Source organism: Zonotrichia albicollis, chromosome 6 (assembly GCF_047830755.1).
Source record: "Zonotrichia albicollis isolate bZonAlb1 chromosome 6, bZonAlb1.hap1, whole genome shotgun sequence".
In the NCBI taxonomy this organism is placed as follows: Eukaryota; Metazoa; Chordata; class Aves; order Passeriformes; family Passerellidae; genus Zonotrichia; species Zonotrichia albicollis.
The window spans coordinates 43,714,315-43,737,239 of NC_133824.1; the positions used below are offsets into that span (position 1 = coordinate 43,714,315).

Sequence of the window (22,925 nt, forward strand, 5' to 3'; positions counted from 1 at the left end):
TTTGTCACCTTCTGTCCTGCCCTAGCACAGCTCAGCCTCCCAGCAGTTGCTCCAGCCCTCTCCTGCCACCTGGGAACACATTCCCTCCCTCTGACAGCTGGCACAATCCCAGTTTTGTCCCAAGCCAAACCTCCAGCAGGCTGACAAGGAGAGCCCCTCACACTCCACAGAGGGAGGGTCAGACTTTGCAGCATCACCAGGGCAGCACAATGGAGGGAAACCTCACCCTGAAAAGGTTTCAAAATCAGCACCCTCATGCACTCCATTTTTTTGTATGCTGCAGGTAAAATAAGAGTTGAAAAAACAACCTCAGAACAGAAAACTAATCGTGTTAAACGACAGCATGGTTATAAAACTTTGATTTCACTGCTTGCACAAGTGCTGTGATACTATCTTATGTATTGTCAGAGCACGTCAGCGAAAATAACATGAGAAACTGTTTCTCAAGCCCTCAAGTTAATCCTTGCTCGTTGTTTACAGGATGTTGGATGAGTGGAACTCCCCCGTCATCGTTTCATCCTCTGTCTTGCCAGTACTGAGGTCTGGTGAGTTTTCCTCAGTCCCTCCCAGAGCTATGCAGTTGTGATGACATTTTGAGTCCTACAGCTCTGATTGAGCCTCTACCCCCAGTGAAATTTGGGGCTGAAAAAGATCTCTCTCCTTTCAGTGCTGGTAAATAACATTTATTTAGGCAAGGCTATTACAACATAATATTTGGTAATCTACTTTCAGCAGAGTTTCTCAGAACCCATAGTCATACGAGACCATCAATTAAAAAGATGAATTTCCAAATTTATGCATAGAATTGACCAGCATCATTACAGGCTTGGCTCAGGAGAGAGTTGTGACATGGAAGTTGATCATTCTCTGTGATGACATAGGCCAAAAAGAACTCTGTGAGTGTAACAGATAACATCTGCCCATTAGCTGAAACTTGTCAGTGGGCTTGTGAAATGAATTTCTTTCATGCCAAGCGTGCCTGTTTCACACACATCTGTAAAGACCTCTCTCTTTTCCCCAGTCCACCACCAAATGCAAGGAGCAAAATCTTTACCCATCTGTCCATAAAGCTGTTTTCCTGCACTTTATAAATCATGTCATGATTTCACTGAACAAGAGACATTACTATAGGAATGGAAAACACTTTAACCTGATCAAGATTTTGTTTTCCAGCTACAATGTCAACTCTGAAGAATAAAACCAGAGCCTGTTTCAAAGTTGCAGCGAAGTATGGGTTTGTGAGATTTTTAATGGAACTTGGAAAAAACTTATTTTTTCTCCCCAGAGTTATCATCAAGATCTTAACATTGCTACTTAGAGAACAGCCACACCTGGCAGCATATTTCTTCAAAAGTCAAAGAATACAAAGCCAAATAATTGCTGTCTGATTTTCCTGAGAAGACAGGAACACAATCATTTCCTGTTACTCCAACTTCTGCTTACAGAATTTCCAGTGCTAAGTAATTGTAAAACCTGATGACTAGAATGTTTTAGAATTCAATAAAGATACATGCTTTAATGGGTTTCTTTACTCAGCCATCATTTTTATAATTGAAATAAAAAAACCTTTATTCATCCTATAAGTTTTCTCATTTGATCATCCATGATTAAGATGAGTAAAATGTTCCCAAAGAAGCAACTCAGCATAAGCTGCCCACACACTTCTGAAGGAATGAATGAATGAAAAAAAAAATTAAAAAATAAAAAGATCAATCAGAAACTGGCAAGGAATCCTGTGCTTGGACAGCAATTGGAGTCTTGCATCCCTAAACCTGCATCCTTAAGTGATTTCATCTGTCTACAAGGGTTTATTTATCACTTACTTTTGACAAGTTTCAGTCATCTTTGTCCATGCTGCTGCTGCTTTTTGCCTCCATTTAATCACACATCTTTAATCTTGGTTGGCTCACTGTCTTTTAGCATTTGGCTTGACCAAAATGAATTTTTTTTTTCTGTAATCAGGTTCTTCAGTTTCCCTTCCTCTGTTAGAGTGGTGAACATCACTCTGTTTTCCATCCCCATGGCTCAAACACCCTGGTAAGGTCATTTTTGACTGTTTTCTCCTCTGCTTGAGGATAATAGTCAAATATTGTTGTCTTTCCCCCCACTACAAATCTATTCCTTCTGTTTTAGTCAAATTTTTGGACTTTTCTTCTGTATAGTTTTTCCCCTCTTCTTGGGTCCTTCCTATACTATTTTTCCCTTTTCCCCCCTTCAAAATGCTTGCTGCCAAAACTGTTAGTTTCCTTTCTTTTCTTACATAGGTGCAGTGGAAATCATGATCACCTAACACTTTGAGTATTAAACACTTAAATTAACAGGCCATTGAAGATAAGCTGCAAAAATAAAGCAATAGTACCTCTTCCTACATTCTCTCAGTCACTTAAGCATGCGCACATCTTACTTTAACAGCTGGCAGTTTTCTCTTCATTCTTCCTCTGACCGAAGCCAAGATGAGGTCCTGAATCTTTGGTGAGAATTCTTTGGGCACTGACATTAAAAATACTGGTGTTTTCTGCAGATATGACCCAAATAATTAAGACAGCAGGCAGTATCCCACTGAAATAAAGGATAAAAAAATAACTTGGAAGAAGAATGAAAAAAATAAACCTCCAGCAGGGCTGAAGCCACTTAATTATTGTTTCTTCTGTATTCTGACAAAGTTGGTAAGATTTTGATACAGGATGGTGGCATTGACACAGGTTATTAATGAGCTCCATCTGCCCAAATTCCTCATCTGTTTAGATCTTATCAATGTTCTTAAAAATCTATGGGCAGCTATTAAGATGAATTCAACAAGAAAGACATCTCGAGTTAGAAACACATGGCACAGAAGTTGTCATGGGCCAGGAATGCTTCTGTTATTCCTAAAATTGCTTGTAAAATAGTAGCAATGCAATAACAAAACTAGCGTGAATGGAAACAAATCTGGGTTTGTTTATGAAGTGTCTTGCCAAGAATGCCCCATGGCACAGCGACACTGCTCTGTGACCTCTGCCTTACCGATCCTGGCCTCTGCAGCAGCTCAAGCCCTCGTTCTGAGCCAGCATCCCACTAAATAGCAGCAATCTTTGCGCATTAAATGTGTGATCTCCGTGCTGCGCGGTCACACGGGCCGGAGACAGTCAGACATGCGGGGGCCGGGCCCCTTTCCTGCCGCGGTCCGGCCGGGGCAGGGAGCCGGGCCAGCGCGGGGATCGCGGGCATCGCACCCGGAGCTGCCGCAGACCCGCACGGGGCATTTGCCAGGGGGAATCCCTGCGGGCTCCGCCGGCCCAGGGCTCCCCGAGCCCGGAGAAACACATCTCCAAACCGCGCGTCTGGCATTGTACAGAGAAGCAGAATCTCCTGGCAAGGAGCAGAGAGCTGCCGCTGCCTCCCCGCAGCTGCCTCGCTCGGCGTGCGGAGCCCTCCGGCACTGCACAGATCAAACTCTGCGTGGTTCCAGGGGAAAGAAAAAAAAAAAAAAAGAAAGAAAAAAAAAGAAGGGTTCCTGACGCGGCGGGCGGAGCCTCCTCCTCGGGCCAATGCTCGGCGGCGGGACCGGGCCGACAGGAGGAAGCGGCGGCGGCGGCAGCGGGGCCGATGCGGGTGGCGGCGGAGCCGGGGGCGCGCCCGGGCGCGGCGACAGCGACAGCCCCGGCGGGCAGCGGCCCGTGGCTGCTGGCGCTGGCGGCGCCGCTGGCGCTGCTGCTGGCGCTGGTGGTGCGGCAGCTGCTGAAGCAGCGGCGGCCGCCCGGGTTCCCGCCCGGCCCCGCGGGGCTGCCGCTGCTCGGCAACATCCCCGCGCTGGGCGCCGAGCAGCCGCACGTCTACCTGCGGCGGCAGAGCCTGATCCACGGGCAGGTACCGCCGCCCCGGGGCCCGCGGGGGCGGGGAGGGCCGGCCCGGGCTCGGGGAACCCACCGGGAGCTGCTGCCCCGGCACGGACCGGGAACCGGCCGGGAGCTGCCGCCCTGCCCGGCCCGGCCCGGCGGATGCGGCGGGCGGAGCGCTCCCGCTCCCGGCAGAACCGCGCCTCAAAGTGCCTTCAGCGCGATATTTGAGATACCTACAGCCCCTCAGCCTAACTGCTTAAAAACTAATCTTTTCCTTCTTCCTTTTTCTTTTTTTCCTCCCTTTTTTACTTTCCTCTATATCGGGCGTTTCTTTCCATCAGCCAGTCTTAAGCAGCCAACCTCCTCTTACAAGCTTCATAAAACTTAACTCCCAGCTAGATTTAATATGTATTTTGGTAATTAAAAAAAAAAAAAACAAACAAAGAGTAAACGTTTTTCAAGCAAAGTACTGGGACAAGTAGAATGGAAATAGGAAGGAAAGTGTGCTGCCGAATAAAGCAAGCTTTCTACTTGCCTGGAATGCTGTATGGAGTTTCACTCATCTGCTCTCAGAAAGAATCCTGCAGAGTTTGAGGGAAACAGCATATTAGGATTCAGGAGACTCTGGAAAAATACAGTCAAAGGGTTTTTATAAAAAAAAAAAAATCATCTATGATATAGGAATAAAGATCAATAAGTTAGACCAAAGTGTACAAAACTCACAGATGGTTTGCAGAAATATACCAGGAGTGTCTTCTTGACACATAAAAAAGAAGAGCCATTATAACAGTGAAAATGCTGAGTTTTCTAAAATAAAATAGACTCATAGAATCATTTAGGTTGGAAAAGACCAAGATCATTGAGTCCAGGTGTTAACCCAGTATTGCCATGTCCCCAAATGCCACATCTGCACAGCTTTTAAATGTCTCCAGGGGTGACGACTCCACCACTTCCCCAGGCAGCCTGTTCCACTGCCTGACACCCCTTTGGGTGACAACCCAATTGTCACAGAATGTATTATTAGGCTAACACAATTTGATATTGTGGAGGTCATCAGCTTTGACATGGAGAAAAATCTAAAAATTTGTAATGGTGAAAATGCAGATTTCTAATGCTGCGATAATGTATGGAAAGGGATCTAAAGGATTCAGTCTTAAGTTTAGGCTCAGTTTTAATTTTTAAAATGTAGATTCAGATTTAAATTTTTTTATTCTCCATGTGCCTTCTACAGGCTGTATTGTACCTTTCTCCAAAGCACCTTGTGCTAACCACTTGTGGAAAGGAAGCTGGGCCTAGCTGGGCTCTGCTCTCAGTTGTTGGCTGTCACCTTGGCTCTCCTTCCTCTCTGGGGACTACATGAAGGTGTCCCCAGTCCTTAATTTGGGGGGCTGGTGTCTTCAGGTGCACAGCAAAGCACAGAATGTAGTGTGGGCTAATTAATTTTATCTTTTAACAAAGCAAATGAGCTTACCACAGACTCCTGTGTAACGCCACAGCTGTCCCACCTCTGGCCACCCTGCTGAAGGTTATTCAAATCTGCATTCCACATTGACGTATAGTGCCAACTCTCTTTTTCATTCCTTGTTCTCAGATTGGGTTGTTAATTGCATTTGACACTTTTTATTCCTTTTTTTCCCCCCACCAAAGATCTTCAGCCTTGACCTTGGAGGAATATCTGCCGTTGTGCTGAATGGCTACGATGCAGTGAAGGAATGCCTTGTCCACCAAAGTGAAATTTTTGCAGACAGGCCGTCTCTTCCCTTGTTCAAGAAACTGACAAACATGGGAGGTGAGTGCTAATGTCTTTTGTATAAAAATGTAATTTTTGTCCCATAGATGTCATGAAGCATCTGTTTTAGCCATTTTCTCTACTTGATGTCCTTTCATAAAATACTTGATGCTTCTTTAAATATATTATTGTCATTTGTGGACTATGCTCCATAGCAGGACGTCCAAAATATTTTATCTCCTTTTTTTGTCTTGTTGAATAATTTTATCTTATGGGGGAAGAAAAATAAAGCATTGCATAAAACACTATGTCAAAATATTTTTTCAGGCTTACTGAACAGTAAATATGGCAGAGGATGGACAGAACACCGCAAATTAGCTGTAAATACCTTTCGAGTTTTTGGATATGGCCAAAAGTCCTTTGAACACAAAATTTCAGAAGAATCTCTGTTTTTTCTTGAGGCCATTGATACATACAAAGGCAGACCCCTTGACCTTAAGCACTTGATAACAAATGCTGTTTCAAACATTACTAATTTGATTATTTTTGGAGAACGTTTCACATACGAAGATACTGAATTTCAGCACATGATTGAGATTTTTAGTGAAAACATTGAATTAGCTGCTAGTGCTTCTGTATTTTTATATAATGCTTTTCCTTGGATTGGTATCTTGCCATTTGGGAAACACCAGCAGCTGTTCAAAAATGCAGCTGAAGTCTATGAGTTTCTTCATGAGCTTATTGAACGTGTCTCTGAAAATAGGAAGCCTCAATCACCTCGACATTTCGTAGATGCATATTTAGATGAGATGGATTGCAATGGAAACGACCCAGAATCTACATATTCAAGAGAAAATTTAATTTTCTCCGTTGGAGAGCTCATCATAGCTGGGACAGAAACCACAACAAATGTTTTAAGATGGGCAGTGTTATTTATGGCTCTTTATCCAAACATTCAAGGTAAGAATTTTGACATTTTGAGGAACTGATTCACTTTACTATTGCAAATTTAGAATGGTTTTTCAAAGTGGTGCATTGATCCATAACCATCACCAAAAAAAAGCTTTGTATATACTATTCTAGTCTGTCATTTACTAAATATACTACAGACAGAGGTGGAAAACTTCTTTTAAATGCAGACAAAGAGGATATCAAAAGTCAAATGTAATGATAAAATTTTAACATATTATTTTGTGAATACGCTTTTATGAAGCTTTAATACTTTTAAGTATTTCTAATATATTTAGATTTAGCATTGTGATGCATGATCTGTTGTTGGCAGATATACTAATCTATGCAGTTAATAAATAATAAGGGAATGTAATTAAATATGAAAGTAATAAACTAAATTAAAAATGTACAGGTGTCAGCAAAAATGTAAATCAGGTTGTGGATAACAATTTAGGTACAATTCTTTTTATCTTAAGTTCTCCAGTTCTCAACAGATTTGCATATGATAGACAGGAATACTTACACTTTTGGAAGAACAGAAATGGCATTTAAAAGTAAAAAGATGTGTTACAGTCATTGTGAAGTAAAACAGCAAAAGGTGCTTGAGTGTTACCCCAGATATTGTGAGGAGAAGTTTGAATTCCAGAAGTGAAGAGTCACATTTCTGGTTTCACTGCCTCCACTTTTCCTGCCAAACCCTTAGCAGGGCTTGGTACAGCTGAGGCTTCCAGGATTTAGAGGGAGAGAGGCTCAGATAACTTGGAAACTTACTGCTGGTACTTTGACCAGAAAATAGCACTCTAGTATCAATTTCACCATTTTGTATAAAGGTATATGATGTTTCAGTATTTTTTAAAAATGTATGTATATACACAAATACTTTAGCTTAAATTGGAATGTAAAACCTATTACAAAATAAACCTCAGTTTTTACTCCTAACAGGGCAAGTTCAGAAAGAAATTGATGCTGTCATTGGCCCAAACAAAATGCCCACCCTGGAAGAGAAGTGCAAGATGCCCTACACTGAGGCTGTTCTGCACGAGGTGCTGAGGTTCTGTAACATTGTGCCGCTGGGGATTTTCCATGCAACTTCCAAGGACACTGTTGTGCGTGGCTACACCATTCCTGGAGGCACCACAGTCATTACCAACCTCTACTCTGTTCACTTTGATGAAAAATACTGGAGCAATCCAGAAGTGTTTTTTCCTGAGAGGTTTTTGGACAGTAATGGGCAGTTTGTCAAGAAAGATGCGTTTATTCCTTTTTCCCTAGGTAAGAGCAACTCCTTCCACTGTTCCTTGTCACAAATCCAGGGATGTGTAAAGTGTTAAGGGGTAGAAATAAATGGACAGAATGATATCCTCAGTTCTGATTTAAAGATATCCAATATAATTCAATTTGAAGATATTCAATATAATGCCCTCTGGAGATAACAAATTTTAGCATAATGTCTTCTATATAGATGAGCTCAGTTTATATATAAACTAATAAAAATCCTCCCTACAAAGTTCCAATAATTGCCAGTTAATAATGACTAGCAGTAGATATAATTAAGAAAATAGTAGGGGGAAAAAGCTAAAATTCACAATGCCATTTTTTAAAGCATTTCCACCTAGATTGGCACTTCAAGACCAGATACAGTAAGTGACAAGTGTATCTAAATCAATTTGACAGAATTTGTTTCAATGGCACTTGTGAGCAACAAATTCTCTAAAATCAGTTTCTTAGTGTAAGTTCTGACCTATCCTTCTTACAAAATACTGCCAGGAGGTTCACACAGCACTCCTAGAACACAGAAATGACCATTCCTATTCACCCTAAAGGCAAAATGTGACTGAAGACACCTTAAACCTTTTTAAAACCTTTTTTCCAACCCAGGAAGAAGACATTGCCTTGGAGAACAGCTGGCTCGAATGGAGATGTTCATTTTCTTCACCTCGTTGCTGCAGAGATTCCACCTGCACTTCCCCCACGGCGTGATCCCGGAGCTGAAGCCCAGGCTGGGGATGACGCTGCAGCCGCAGCCGTACCTGGTGTGCGCCCAGAGGCGCTGAAGGGCAGCCCAGTGCCCCGAGCTGCACCTCAGGATCCACTTTGCCTATTCCTAAACCTGTTCAAGCCAGAATAACAACAATTTAAAGGACTGTTAGTTTCTTTTTACTTGGTTTTCACAGAAAAAAAAAACCAACTAAACCAAAGGTGTGGAACACATCCCGATGTTTTCACTCCAGAAGACTATGTTGACTCTAACTTCTGAGACAGATTTTAAATATTTAATTACTTAACAAGCCATTGTACTTTGAGAGGGTGTTTTCATAAGCATGGAGAATATGGTTCAAGATGTTTATGCTTGAATTCATCCATGGAAATATAATATACATTATTCCAGCTAAGCCATTCTTTGTAATTATCCATTAAATTTTCATTAAAAAGGGATTTTAAAAGGTATCTATTTAAATACCTGTAACCAAGAATAAAATATATTTTCCAGCCTTGAAAAACAGATTGTCTTTTAAAACATTTTATCCTTCTTTTTCCTTGCCCTGTCTTTCCAGTTGGTCATAATTTTCTAGTGAATCAGATAACAATGAATTCACTTTTAGGACCTTTTATGGCTTGCTTCTCACTTAGCATCATACACACAGTGTTCAGTTATTGCCATACTCCTGACAATCACAGGGCTTTTTTTCCTCCAGTATATTGCATTTCCAGACTCCTGTCCTCCACTGCCTCCCAATACAAAGTACTATGTAATGATTAATCTCTGCTTAAACAGCCTGAACAAGCCAGTATTTGTGTTACCACAGTCACATGCAATCATACTGCGAGTAAAGAAAATAAACTGCTCACCCTTCTGACCAGAGGTGAGACCTTCTGGGGAGAGAAAGCACAATAGGATGGGGAGAAACAGATTTTAAATGAATTTTAAGCACAAATTCCAGGTTTTAGGGCTACACTTGACTTCTGCCAGCTTCATTGATTATTCTTGCCAGTTCTTGCTTTGTGGTTATTGGTAGATAAAAATGTGTGTCTGCAGACCTTGCAGGAGCAGCTGGAACTCCAAACACAGGATTTAGTCCCCTCTGTGTGGGCAGAGAGGGCCTCAGGACAGGGTTCAGAATAAAGTAAGCAGCTATTGAAGGCCAGGGCTGAGTGTTTGACCTGGCTTTTTACACAGATAGTGCTGCAACTCGGAGCTGCAGGGAAGCTGAAAGGCAGGAATTGGTGTTTGTCTGCTGAACTGATGTTTGCAGCTTATGCTGAGGAGAAATACTTCCTTTCTTTTGAAAGAGCAAAAGAGAAAAAGCAAAGAGAGCTATTGCCAGTCTGTGATGGCGTTCACAGGGGTCTGAGGATAAGGGAAGAGACGAGGATCTGCCTCCATGTTTCAGAAGGCTGATTTATTATTTTATGATATATATTATATTAAAACTATACTAAAAGTATAGAAGAAAGGATTTAATCAGAAGGCTAGCTAAGAATAGAATAGCAAAGAATGATAACAAAGGCTTGTGGCTCGGGCTGAGTCAGCTGGGCTGTGATTGGCCATTAATCAGAAACATCCAACATGGGCCAATCAAAGATCTACTTGTTGCATTCTACAGCAGCAGATAATCATTGATTACATTTTGTTCCTGAGTCTTCTCAGCTTCTCAGGAGGAAAAATCTTAATGAAAGGATATTTCATAAAAGATTTCTGCGACACCAGTCCACTCACATAACAACCTGTTGACTTCAGGTGCAGCAGGTCCAGATTATTTTACCCACACAGAGCAGCTCTAACACAAGTTCCTGTTTCTCTGAAGAGGCTAGGCAGGCTACTCCACTTCCTGAAAAAGTGCCTTTTATAGACAAGATTTAAAACTCAAAAAAGAGAGGAAGGAGGCAAACCTAATTGCTGTGCATTGAGCACACCATGAAAACTGAATAAACCCTTGAAAACTGAATACACCACTCCTGAGGCATTGGCAAACAGTGGGGTTAGGAGTCATGATTAAGGTTTTTCTGGATACCAGGTAGATGTGGTGTGTTTGTGGAATGCCTGAGGAGAAATTGTGGAACGCACTGAACTTAGGTGCCTTCAGCATGAAGCAGCCCTGAGGAGTTCAGCTCTAGTTTTGGACTCGCGGCAATTCCTCCTGTTCCCAACCCTGTGCTCTCAGAGCACAGCCAAAGTTTGTGTAGCACCTAGTCCTGCTTTTTGTTTGGGAAGAACTCCAGGCCATCCTTTGTTACAACATGGCACAAATAATGCTCATTGAAGTATGAGCATGGGAGGGAGGATTTAAAACCATCAAGAACCAGTTCTTGCAGGGACCCATGCTCAAAATGCAGCTGACCAGTTATAATTCCCTTTTGCTGAGGTATTTTGAGATCTAACTCCTGGCTAGTCTTTAATCCATTTAATGAGAACCATATTGATTATATGTCATTCTGGTTTCTAAATCAAAATGCCTTGTAAAAGCCTCAGAATATCAATCCAAACTTTTACCATTATCTGCCAACTTATGGTCTCATTTAAGCAATCAAATATGTTTGACAAACAGTCTTTTCTCTAAATCTGTATCAGTATTAGTCATATTTACATGTTTCATTCTCTATCAGCTTTTTTATTATTTTCCCTCTGATGTAGAATTATCCTAATGATCCAATTTAATAATTTGAAATATTGACATAACAGTAGTTTTTTCTAGTCCTCCAGCATTCCTCCACTGTATCAACACTGGTTACAGTAGCCAGCCAGATGTTCAGAATTTCCTGGTGGGATGCTCAGATAATTCCAGCTGAAATATCTAGGATGGATAGCAGCTGGCTGCTATTTAACATTGTTTGTGGATTAAAGGTTGATATATTAACCAGTGTATCTTCACTGCTGCAAGAGCTGCAGCCAGAACCACCATCATGTGTAAAATCCTCCTTTCCAAATCTCTGTCCTCATATTTAAATTTTTGGGTTGTTTTTGGCCATGTCAGCAACCCCAGAGACTGAAAAGGGAACACTACAAGCATGTCGTATATGACACTGAAAAAATGCTGAAGAAAAACCTCACTCATTGCCACTGAATTTCCTGAACTTCCAGCAGTTTCAGTGGTATTGACGAATACATCCTTAGTATGAACCTAATAAATGCAGGAGGGTTCATTAATTAATTCATTCAGAAATTAACTATACGAAGGAAGATTTCATAGAAATTCAAGGAACATTACTGCTTCTCTGAAAGGAAATAGTATAAACTTACTGTGATATATTTTTATATGTATCCAGGATGTGTTCAGCCTGAATTGAGCTTAAGGGTTTGTGCAAGCACTAGAGAGCAGATGAGGCAGATCATGTTGTCATGAAGAGAGCAAGTTCATGAGAAAAACAGCAAGCTCAGAGAAAAACACAGTAAAAAGTAGTGAAATCCCTTCAAAAAATGAGTGAAAATTAGATTGTGTAAATTTCATAATAATGCATTAGATATGAAAACAAAGATTCAGGCTAAATGAGGGAGGGGGGAAATCATAAATGAGGAAGATGCCAGATCAGAATCTGACTTTGGTTGAGAGAGAGGGACTGATGAAAACACAAGATAACATGGCCACGATCAGAGGATCAGTAAGAGTTTGAAAAGAACTCAATATTCCCAGTATAAATTGCTCTGTGAAGGTGCACACAGAAGGCTGGTATATGTTTTCATACCAATAAGTTGTCCGGTGTTTTTCTGGCACTGGGCCTAATAATTCAAACCCTCTGTCTAATCGAGATCAAATTAAACTACAGCTCTGGAAATCTTCTGCGTTCTTCTGTCCTTTCACAACAATGTAAATTGGGCATCAGCAGATTCTCCCTATTCTAGATTATCCTTTCAGGCATTTTGAAGGCTGTCAGCTCTGTCCATGTCATTGGAATTAGGCAGGATCCACATTCAGTGTGTTTATTCCTTAGGAGGACTGCCAGGCTTCAGGAGATGCTACATTTGTTACATTCTTCCGAATAAGTAACATCCCAAATAGATTAAACCCATTAAAATAATGGGAGCACATCAGGAATGTGCAATCTAATCCAATATCTTGCTATTACTGCAGCAGATGGCTGCTTGCCAAAATTTTTACATGTGATGTAGACTGGCCTATAGCAACATTCTAGAAAAGAGAATAAAGTTACTGTTTATTCTGCTGCTGATTTCAAGCGACGACCTCCTTTTCTACACTCATGTAAAAAAAATTTAAAGGAAATATTTTTAATTTGTGTTAACTACGATTTATCAGAAGCATGAAGAAAATATTATGTGTTAAAAAGCTTTTTACATTACAGTTAATTTGTTCAGATGCTTATCCACCAGTATCCAGACAAGAGGATCCACCCATCCATGTCTCATAGACATTTATACTCTCACCAAAACAAGGGGATAAAGGATGCCTCATTGTTCAGGTCCCTCACTAATACAGGTAATACAGGTTCAGCTTCATACCAGCAAGGAATGAAAGTTAGGGAACAGAATCCCTATGGATAAAACATCTGAAGGAATTCCAGTTATTCTCAGGTAATTAAGTTTTCTTTCTCCACAGGCATCCTCATTTAAGGAGTCAAAATGCCCCTTTGGTTCTCTTCAACTTATTGTATAAGCTCATTTAAAATAATAACACTAATAATACTTATAATAATACTACTACTAATAATAATAATAATAATAGTGCTGAACATGCACCACAGCAGAATTTTATAAGTCTAATTTTTCCAGGAAAAACATTTGTACTTGCAACACCTCTTTATCTAATATAGATTAGGAAGTTAATTTAATTTCTTCTTTTTTTTTTTTGGAAGCATAAAAAATGCTTTATAAAGCCACTTCAGGGCATTTTCAGATCTCCTTCTATTTTATTTTATATTCTGTAAAGACACACCATTTCTCTCTCAAGGAATGTACAGTCTAAACTGCCACACTATAGAGAGAAATGCAACATAGCTTAATATTGCATTTACTTCACCACAAATTGTAGGTGTAATCTATAAAATGCTCTCTGTGCCATAATGAACTTCATGATGACATAGAGACAGTAACAATAATTCATTGTTGATGGGAATAAAATTTAGTGCTAGCAGCTAAAATTTGTCTAAAATTCCCTACTCACTGATATTAATTCTTTTGCTAAGTATATGAATTACATCATCTTCTGAAGCGTCCAACACCTCCCAATGTCTCAAGGATGCACTTTATTAAGATCTAGAAAGGCCCAGATAGATTGAAAAATATTTAAAATACAATCAGCTCTAGCAAACTAACTTAAGATAATCATATTTTTAAAAAACTTTTTGGCTACTGCCTCTGCATTTGTTCACCATCTGACAATTAGATTCTTATCTCTGGCTAAGGTTCAAATCTCACCTATTTTTTCAAGAGGATTCTAGCTCTCTCAACAAATAAAAAGACTCTTTCTGGTGGGAGATGAATTATGGGTGAGATTAATTTAAAATAAAAAGGTTTTAATATTTACTGAAATAAAGGAGTTGATGCCTCCAGTTCTTGCTGTTTGAATGTTATTATTTCTATAACTGTGCACATTTTCTTCTTGGTATTTGAAGTTTCCATATCAGACCTCTACTCTAGTCCTAGTGTTTAAAAAATAGGTTCAGAAAGGATCTCAGTAAGTTCTGCAGTTCACTCATCTGGTCCACTAACAGTTTTACAAAAAGCTGTTTTTCAGACTTTTGGGGTGTTTTTTTTTGCAGAGACTTTCTTAATAGCCCAAGACAATCTATTTCAGTGAGTCAGAGCTCTCTCAATCCTTGGACAATCAGTCATGTTTGAGCCTTGCCACCTGAAGGTGTTACTTCTTGTCCTAAACACTATAAACAGTGAAAGCATTATTCTGATTACTCTTTGAAACAGTCTCCTAAGGTAACCTTAGAATATCTCACTCAAGTCTGATTTTCTCTAGACTAGGAAAATATCTTTTTAATTAATTTTATCTTTCTCATTCTCTTCAGGCCACGTCATCAGCCTCACTGGTCTGTATTGTAATTCTGTAAATCTCTCTAAAGGACAGGTGTTTTTCCTGGGGTGTGGCATCTGAAATTAGAAACTCTATTTTGGTAGTGACTTGGTTATGATGAATTGAATTAAATGACTACAAACCCATTCTCAAAGACAGAGGGCCTTACTTATCTGCTTTTTTGACTGAAAGAAAACTTAGTTAATATGAGTCAGATAAACTGGCAGTACTACAGATTAATAAATTCCACTAGGATGAATGTCATGATAAAAAAAGGGGGCATGCTAAGCCCATTTGAATGACTATATATAGGAGCAAGTTTTCACGTCTGACAGGCACAGGAGACAGAACCTGCACTCTGCTCCTCATGTGCAATAATTAACGTCAACCCTATCCTCAGTATTTCTGGTATGATACCTGCATTTAAAGCTCAGCATTACCTTTTGTTTTATATGCAATTAAAATGAAGATATTTTGATCTCACTCAAGGTGCAAAGGGTTCTGCTGATCCAGAGAGATGAGTCAGAAGTGACTCATCACCTGTTTTTTGGCAGGATGCTTAGAACATGGACAAACCACAAGGTGAACAGTAGGGATCATTTGAAACACCGTGGTCTCTCACCAGTACTTAAAGGCTGGCTTGGTTAAACATCACCTTTTTTTTTTTTTCCTTCTGAAGCCTCACAGATAAACCAGCAGACAGAAAGTACCACCCCACTGGAAGATTTTTACTCTATGAGATTCCACAGATGGCATCATTCTGCCAGGGAGCAGAGCCTGTGTAGCAGAACCTACCACAGGCACCAGCAGCTACCTCCTGTGATCTCTTGAAGTCCAGAAATCACAAGATGACTCATGGTGCACAGATTCCAAAAGAAACCTTCCTGTCAAACATTTCTGGTTGTGTTGTGCCCTTCTTAAAGGGTGTCTGAAGTGTCACACAGAACCAAGTAGGTCAAAATCACTTACACACCTAAAACCAAGTGCAATGGAATGTTTATCCTGTAGCAGCTTGGTCCATCAGCTTTCTTTCCTCTAAAAATGTGTTATTCCTTCTCACTAAGCAGAAGACAAATAAACTGATTGCTTATAGCCCTTTTTAGCCCTTTTAAACTAAAATCAGATAGACAGCAGTTAAAAATTGTGTTGTTTTGTCAGCTCCATTCTTGACAATACACTGTATCACTTTATAGCAAATACTTACTTTATAGTTAAATACTTACTTCAGAAGATATTGCATAAAAATTCCTCATTGGAAAAGTGAAAGTAATTCATTACCTCATTTGCCTTAACATAGACATGACTGAAGCAGCACATTGTCCAGAGACAATTCTGAAGAGAGCTGGAAGAAAAAATGCAAAATAAATACTGCCTTGGTCATATTTCTGGTACCTCATTTAATCAACTTGATATATTTGTTTTCACTAATTTCATTTTTATTGGCCACTGAAGGACCAATTGCCTAAAACTTCTATCACAGCTTAAGTTGCGATGACTGCATCATTATTTCCATCACTATTTTAATTTCATTTCTAAAAATCCAAGTATTCTTGCTTGATAAAGACATACTGTTTCTATAGTATTCTGAACACAAACTGGCCTGAGACTATAAACAGTGTCTCTCTTTTGAATATCTTTAAGATATTTGTGTGTCTGTGTCATCCTTACCCTCTTGTTTCCAGTTCTCATCATCCAAGCTAATTCCATGCTCTTAGTCCAAAACAACTCTCAGGGTGGGATTCCTGCTCTCACACTCACCAGTGTATGAGACACAATTCTGCACATCTCCAATGTTTTTTTGGACAAAAGGAGAAGTGCTGCCATGTGAGTGCAGGAGCCACAGAGAATCACAGGATGGGTCACGCTGGGAGGGACCACAGGGATCATCTGGCCCAATCCCTCTGCTCCAGCAGGGCCATCCCAGAGCACATGGCACAGGATTGTGTCCAGATGGTTCTGGAACATCTCCAGTGAGGGGGACCCCACACCCTCTATGGGCAATAACACACTCTGGATTATCTCAAACTCTGTCTGTGCTTTCAAAGGATCCAGAAGCCAAGATTCAACTGCACCTACACCAGGAGCAAGCACCAAAGCTGAAACTTTGAGCTCTTGAATTCTGCTAACTCCTTTTACTGATTCACCTGCTCCTGGTTGTGGTTAAATCTGGATGTAAATACAAAGAAATAGTTATATGCACAGAGCAAATGAAGTCTTACACAAACTTTGTTACTCTGGATTTACCTTAAGCAATCTCAAACCATTCCTTTAATTTTGAACCTTACACTCACCATTTAACTTTGTCATGGAGGGAGAACTCACAGGAAGAGGTACCAAGTTATTAATTTTGACTTGTTTAGCACCTCCTCCACATCCAGAGGACTCCAGGAAGCACAGAGAGAATTTTGCCCTTATAGAAACTTGGCAGGTCTAGTTCTGTGCGTATGGGTGCAAGTAATCCAACACACGTTGGAAAAGAAGGCAATGAGAAGACGGGAGACTCAAACCTGAGAATATTATGCATAAAAGTTGTATTTCTGCGTGGCATAAACTTCAGTGTAGGCTAATTTGGTCCACTTCTTTGGGGGAAAAAAAAAAAAAAAAGAAGAGGTAGTGTTGCATTAGAAAGTATTTTAAATGTATTCCTTTGTGTGGTTTTCAGCACTACTAAGCATCCCCTGGCAGCTGTGAATTACTGAAGTGTGATCACAGATTTAAGAGTGATATGCCTTATATGGAAAGATGCTATTTTTGACAACAGCTCAATCAACATTCAGAGGACCCTCCATTACCATTTTTGAAAGATTTAAGACCAGCTTCAGTTACAGCCACATTCACTTCAAACACTCCCTGAACCAGCCTTTGTTAGTCTTTTTTCCAGTCTTTTCCCTTTGCTCTTAGAGTAACAATTAGTCACATACTGTGCACACATTAAAAAAAAAGGCACTTTAAAGTTGATTTAGAACACATTCATAATTAAATGTATCTTTGAAGCAATCTATTATAAATATCTAATTGGAAATACATACTAGCATTACAGTTTATTAAACACTGATGTTTGCTGCTTGTCACTGGATTTTAAAATTGCTTCAGTATTCCTAAAGAGTTTAAGAGAAACCTGAGGTAAGAAAGTTGCTGGCAAAGATTTCACCACATATTAGTCCTGCCAATGCTCTAGTAAAACACAAAATCTTAATTTTTACCTTGTTATACTTTTGTTAATTTTTAAATAATGACATTTTAAGGGAAACTAAAAAATGGAAACTTGTAATGTAAAATAACAGAACAGAAACTTTAGACAAAATAATGAGTATCATTTTTCAAACAAAGCAAAATTATATTAAACAATATTAAAATGATATTTGATGTACACAAACACACTATCTAAACACAAAAATGCTGAGAACACAGCATACTGAAAGAATCAGAATTTTTCTACATTAACTGTAAGAATATATGCCCAAAGAAATGTCAAATACCAGGTGTATGATCAGTAAGTGCCAGCTTCAATAGTGCAACATTTTATTAATGACAGAAATATCTGGTTTAACACTGCTCATGTTACAAAAAAGTGCAGTGACAGTGATAATGGCAGCAAAGGGGAATTTGGCACTGAAGATATAGCAAAAGCACATTTCAGTGGTCTTTTAAGTGCATCAACAAAAGGCTCATTAGTGAAAAGAGCAAAAAGAAAAAAAAGCCCAAACCTTTCAGTTATTTAAACTGGCCAATGAAACAGCAGAAGGAAAATCTGTGTAAAATAGTGTAGTACAGTTTGCACAAGGTTATCTTTTTTTTTCCCAAGTCAATTGATGCAAACACAAATATGCTGAGACACATTTAGAAATAGCACATGTGCATTTGGGTTTTATTCAGTTCAACTACACAGCATTTAAGGTTCAGTACTAAAAGGAACACTTTTAAAACCAGGCTTATCTCTGGCTTGCTTACCTGTAGCCTAATTTTCAACTTTTTTGTTTGTTTGTTTACAAATTAGACCTACAATGGTAGTGTTTCTAAAAATACATTGGGGTGGAATGTGTAAGTTTGTTATTTTAAAACTCAACAATCTAAAATGTGGTACAGTACAATGATTTTTATCTTGTATCAGGCTTTACACAAAGTTTCCACCTTCTGGTTTCCATATGTGTATTTCAGGATGTACATCAAGCTTGAAGGCAATAAAAGCTGTGTCTGTGATGGAAAAAATGTGTGGGGCAAATTAAAATAGCCATTTTGCAACAGTATTTTATGTCTTAAAAAAAAATCTTTAATTCTCCTAAAGCTTTACATACAAAGAATAAATGAGATACGATCTTATTTCCTTAAAATTTAATATGGGAAACGGGTGCAAGATAAAAATCTATGATGTGGTTGACTTGTTTTTAAAGTGGACCTGAGTAAGGGCAGGAAATACAACATTATGAGTAAAAGAATAAAATTCCTTCATAATTTAAGTAGCTGAACAGGTTTTTAATGTTCTACCACAAAACAGCAAGGCAACAGATGAGAATGGCCTTGTATTCAATGAATTATCATGAACATCCACTGCAAACCTGAATATTTTCTGCAAAAATAAAACATCAGATTATGCACAATAATAAAAAGCATCAGAAATAGATGCACCTGGATTTTCTTTCCTCTTTTTAAACCACAAATATCAGAATTCAGCACTTCTGTCACAGTCCTTGAACAGTTGCTCTGAGATGACTACATGAAGCACACTACTGCACTAAGCAGACACCCCACAACAGGCTTGCACTGCAGCAGTAACATGGTTTTCATGTAGGCACAGACTTTTTTTTTCTCATTCATGTTCAAAAACAACATGAAATAAGCAACTCAAGACAACATTAGGATTCATCCCGCGGTTCCTGGTTAGCAAAAAGTTCTTGCCACTTTGGTAATCAAAGTTCAAATCACTGAATGTTTTTTTAAAAACTGCAGGTACCTCAAGGAAAAGTGGAGTTCCATATTCAGCAAGGCAGCATTACATCAGGATATTTTATACCAACTAAGGCATAAAGAACTTTGCATCAGGGTATACAATACTCAATCTCCGAATAAAGTTCCGTATTCTGTGTGTGGCAAAAGTGCATAGGAGTGGGATTCCACCAGAGCACAAAGAATCCTCTCACAGTATTAAGGCCTTTCGATTTTATGTGTGTGAGCTGGAGTCAGCACAGTGGAAAAAACAGGCTGTCATCACACTGGACACCACTGGAGCTCCCTTAGCACGCCTTCTCTTCCCCTAGCTGTCGTTCATCATCTTCATCAGCTTCCTCAATAACCTGAATGTCATCTGCTTGAGGTAAAGATGAGATTTCAGTCAGCAGTTTGGCTCCTTCTGTCTTGCTTTTCTCTTCCTCTTCGATCGCTTTCTTCCATGTTTTGTGATTTTCACTGAGGTGGTGTATTAGCTGGCAAAATATTCGTCTACCTTTTTTTCTTTGAGCTTCTGTAAAATTACAAGCATATTGGATTGTTTGACATTCTGAGTAATTGTATTGTACACATACAAAACCAACGGCACATTGCAAGCAAGATGTAAATTTCCGCAAGGCACATGGATTATTCTGAATATTTAAACAGAGGCATGGCAAAGGATATCAACAAGTTTCTGTTTTAAATTGCATATCTCCTGGTAGCAACAAAATTTTTGTTAAAAGAGGAAAATTATGAAGCAGCATAATAATAATCAGCAGCATAATAGCAAAATCTACAAGGTTCTTACTGCACAATTTCAACTGCCACTGCTACATCTGAAGCAACTGAAGGACAACCAAGCACCAACTGAAACACAGGAACTTACTTAAAATAAGATCATCTTCCATTTCTTCATCATCGCTCTCTAACTGTGCACCATCATCATCTTCAGTGCTTTCTACATCCTCCTCCTCCTCTTCATCAACCCACTGCCCTGGAAGCAACCCAGCTGCATTGTAGGAATTACAAAGGGGGCCAACTATGTGAGTGATGAAAGATTCCTGCAGTTTCGCCAGCTGGGGAGATGAACGATCCATGAAGGGGCTTATAGGTAATCCAAGACTTGCTTCCTCATCACCCTGAAAAAGAAATGAAAAAATTTATCAGAATTTCTCACAAAATTAATTTTAAATTCTTATTTTAAAAATTACTTGTAATGAACTGAGTAGTCTCCAGTTTCCTCAGGAGGGGAAGCACATGGAAAGGCACTGATCTCTTCTCTCCAGCGAGCAGTGACAGGGCTCGAGGGAATGGCATCAAACTCTGTCAGGGGAGGTTCAGGCTGGGTATTAGGAAAAGGTTTCTCACCCAGAGGGTGTTTGGGCACTGGAACAGCTCCCCAGGGCAGAGCTCACAGCACCAGCCTGACAGAGCTCAAGAAGTTTTGGACAATGCTCTGAGACACAAAGTGATTTTGGGGATGTCCTGCACAGGATAGGATGAGCCCTGTGGTCCCTTCCAACTCAGGATATTCTGTGGTTCCATGAACCACCACATGGATTGTACTCTTTTACTGGGGAGAATAATTGTACTGTACAGACTAAGTGAATGAAAATGTAATTAGGCCAATTTAAAATAAAGACACTTTATGGCTCAGACTTGCACAGTCCATAATCCTCCCTCCAGCTTTGCTTGTGTTTGGATGAAGAACTAGTTCTACAGGAGCTGCCATTCCTCTGCCTTTACAGGATGGCTTCAGAGCAGGCAGAGACTCAACTTCAACTGCTGAGCTGGTGAACAAAGTGGCAAAGTTATGAGCCATAGCAAGGCATGCTGGTAATGACATCCCCTGCAAGGCCACAGGAGAGTGAAATGAGTTATAACATCCAGAGTGAAGTGGTTTTTTTCCCTCCATTTTATAAACTGGAGAAGAATAACACTGAACACTTGCTCATTGAAAAATCTGAGCTGTAATTACTTATCTCAGCATGGACCTGACAGCTTTAGAGTTGAACGTACAGTTTCAGTCTTGTGTATTTTGAACGTATTCTTTCACCTAGAAACACATCTGCGAACTCAACTTCTGAAAGTGGAAGAAGTTATTTTGATTTATTATCATCATGCTAAAGAAAGAAGCTCTCCCCCTCAAAAATCCCCTAATATCTGAAAAATGGAGAATATTGTCTGGCAGCTTGTTTTCTAACACAATTATTAGAAACCAAAAGATCATGCTAGTAAGCTAGCTGTGAAAATAAATTTCCGTATTCAGAATGAGAAGATGGGAATACCTTACCTGAAGATTTAAAACAAGGAATAAAGCTTAATTTAGTTAAACCACTGGTAAAACAAAGTATTATCTGCCCATCATTAAAAGGGAAAATTGCTCTTTTCATACCCACCTGCTCATAAAATTCATTGACAATGCCTTCAGTCCATTTCAGGTGCAGGTCTCTGATTTTGGCTGGGCCATTGATGTCAGCCAGTTTGATGCATATCTGACAGGCCAGCAGGCGATCATTCTCATTGCTCCACTCTATGCCATTGCTGTTCATGTCATTGACCTGGGGCAGGCACAGACATCCAGTTCAAACCATGGGTTTATTAGGCAACTTACAAACCATCTACAGCCCGTTTGTACAAAGGAAATGCTCTACTTGCATTTTAATAGCTTAAATTTAAATAATATAAAATTTTAAATGCAAGTAATTAAAACCAACAATAATTGAGAAGTAATGATAAAATCTGTATATCAAGACCAGATCAGTGCAGACACTAAAGTGGAACAAACCTTGGCATTAAATTCTGCCAGGAAATCAAAATGCTTCTTGAGGTCTGTGGCAAGGATTGCTTCAATCACTAAGAAACGAAAGCGCTTGAACTCCACGTGATCAAGGTTTGATAAAAAGTTGTATTCTGGTCGTGATAAGAAAAGATTCCAGGCAGATGCAGCATGGTGATTTTCTAGGACTGATCTGTCATTGTAGAGAACAGCCTACAGGGGAAAAAAAAACCAAGCAAGGAATCATAAATTACACAGAGAAGTTTTAAAGTTAACATTAAATATTCTGGAATTCCAGAGCCAGTCAGAAACAACATTAGGTAAAAATAAAAATTATGTTTTGTCATCTAGTTTTGGGGTTAAAGTGACACTATAATTACAGATGAGGGAACCCAGCCCCCCCAAACTTAACAATTACCAACATTCTTTTTTTCTTTAGAAGTTTTTAATGATGTGTTAGTGACAGCTACATTCAGACTGCAGGCACACACACAAAAACCACTTAAGACTTTGCACAGTGTATGTGTGGAGCAGTGTGTTTTATGTCACACAGTGATGTAAAAAAAAAAAGAAAAAATATATCTATGTTTGTAATTCCTCTTAATTGTATTGGAAAATCAAAAATGACAAAAACCCCAATCCAGCAAATACCAAAGAAATAAACAAAAACGCACAACAAATGAAAAACCCCACTAGAAAAAGGACTCCAAAACAAGTAAGAACTGTCATAATGGAAAATGGTGCAA

The 22,925-nt window shown here is 39.5% G+C and overlaps 2 protein-coding genes across 4 annotated transcripts in view; one reads left to right on the forward strand and one right to left on the reverse strand.

The window, feature by feature from the left end:
• The first annotated feature begins 3,520 nt into the window (after positions 1-3,520).
• Positions 3,521-8,751, forward strand: CYP2R1 (cytochrome P450 family 2 subfamily R member 1). Of its 3 annotated transcripts, none has more exons than XM_074543396.1 (5): positions 3,521-3,846; positions 5,466-5,607; positions 5,875-6,507; positions 7,441-7,770; positions 8,377-8,751. In XM_074543396.1, the coding sequence occupies exons 1-5, from the start codon at positions 3,586-3,588 to the stop codon at positions 8,550-8,552; spliced, it is 1,542 nt and encodes a 513-aa protein (XP_074399497.1). In that variant the 5' UTR covers positions 3,521-3,585; the 3' UTR covers positions 8,553-8,751. The 3 variants fall into 3 exon arrangements, with proteins under 3 accessions (XP_074399497.1, XP_074399498.1, XP_074399499.1); XM_074543397.1 differs by having other exon boundaries at positions 6,340-6,507; XM_074543398.1 differs by lacking the exon at positions 3,521-3,846 and having other exon boundaries at positions 5,468-5,607; positions 6,311-6,507.
• A 9,036-nt stretch (positions 8,752-17,787) lies between these two features.
• Positions 17,788-22,925, reverse strand: part of PDE3B (phosphodiesterase 3B) — an 82,650-nt gene continuing 77,512 nt past the window's right edge. Inside the window, exons 13-16 of the mRNA XM_005486662.4 lie at positions 22,189-22,392; positions 21,800-21,961; positions 20,287-20,539; positions 17,788-19,932 (exon numbers count right to left, since the gene is read on the reverse strand). Coding sequence (XP_005486719.1) covers positions 19,706-19,932; positions 20,287-20,539; positions 21,800-21,961; positions 22,189-22,392 — 846 coding nt within the window. The 3' untranslated portion in view covers positions 17,788-19,705. The remainder of the gene's footprint in view (positions 19,933-20,286; positions 20,540-21,799; positions 21,962-22,188; positions 22,393-22,925) is intronic.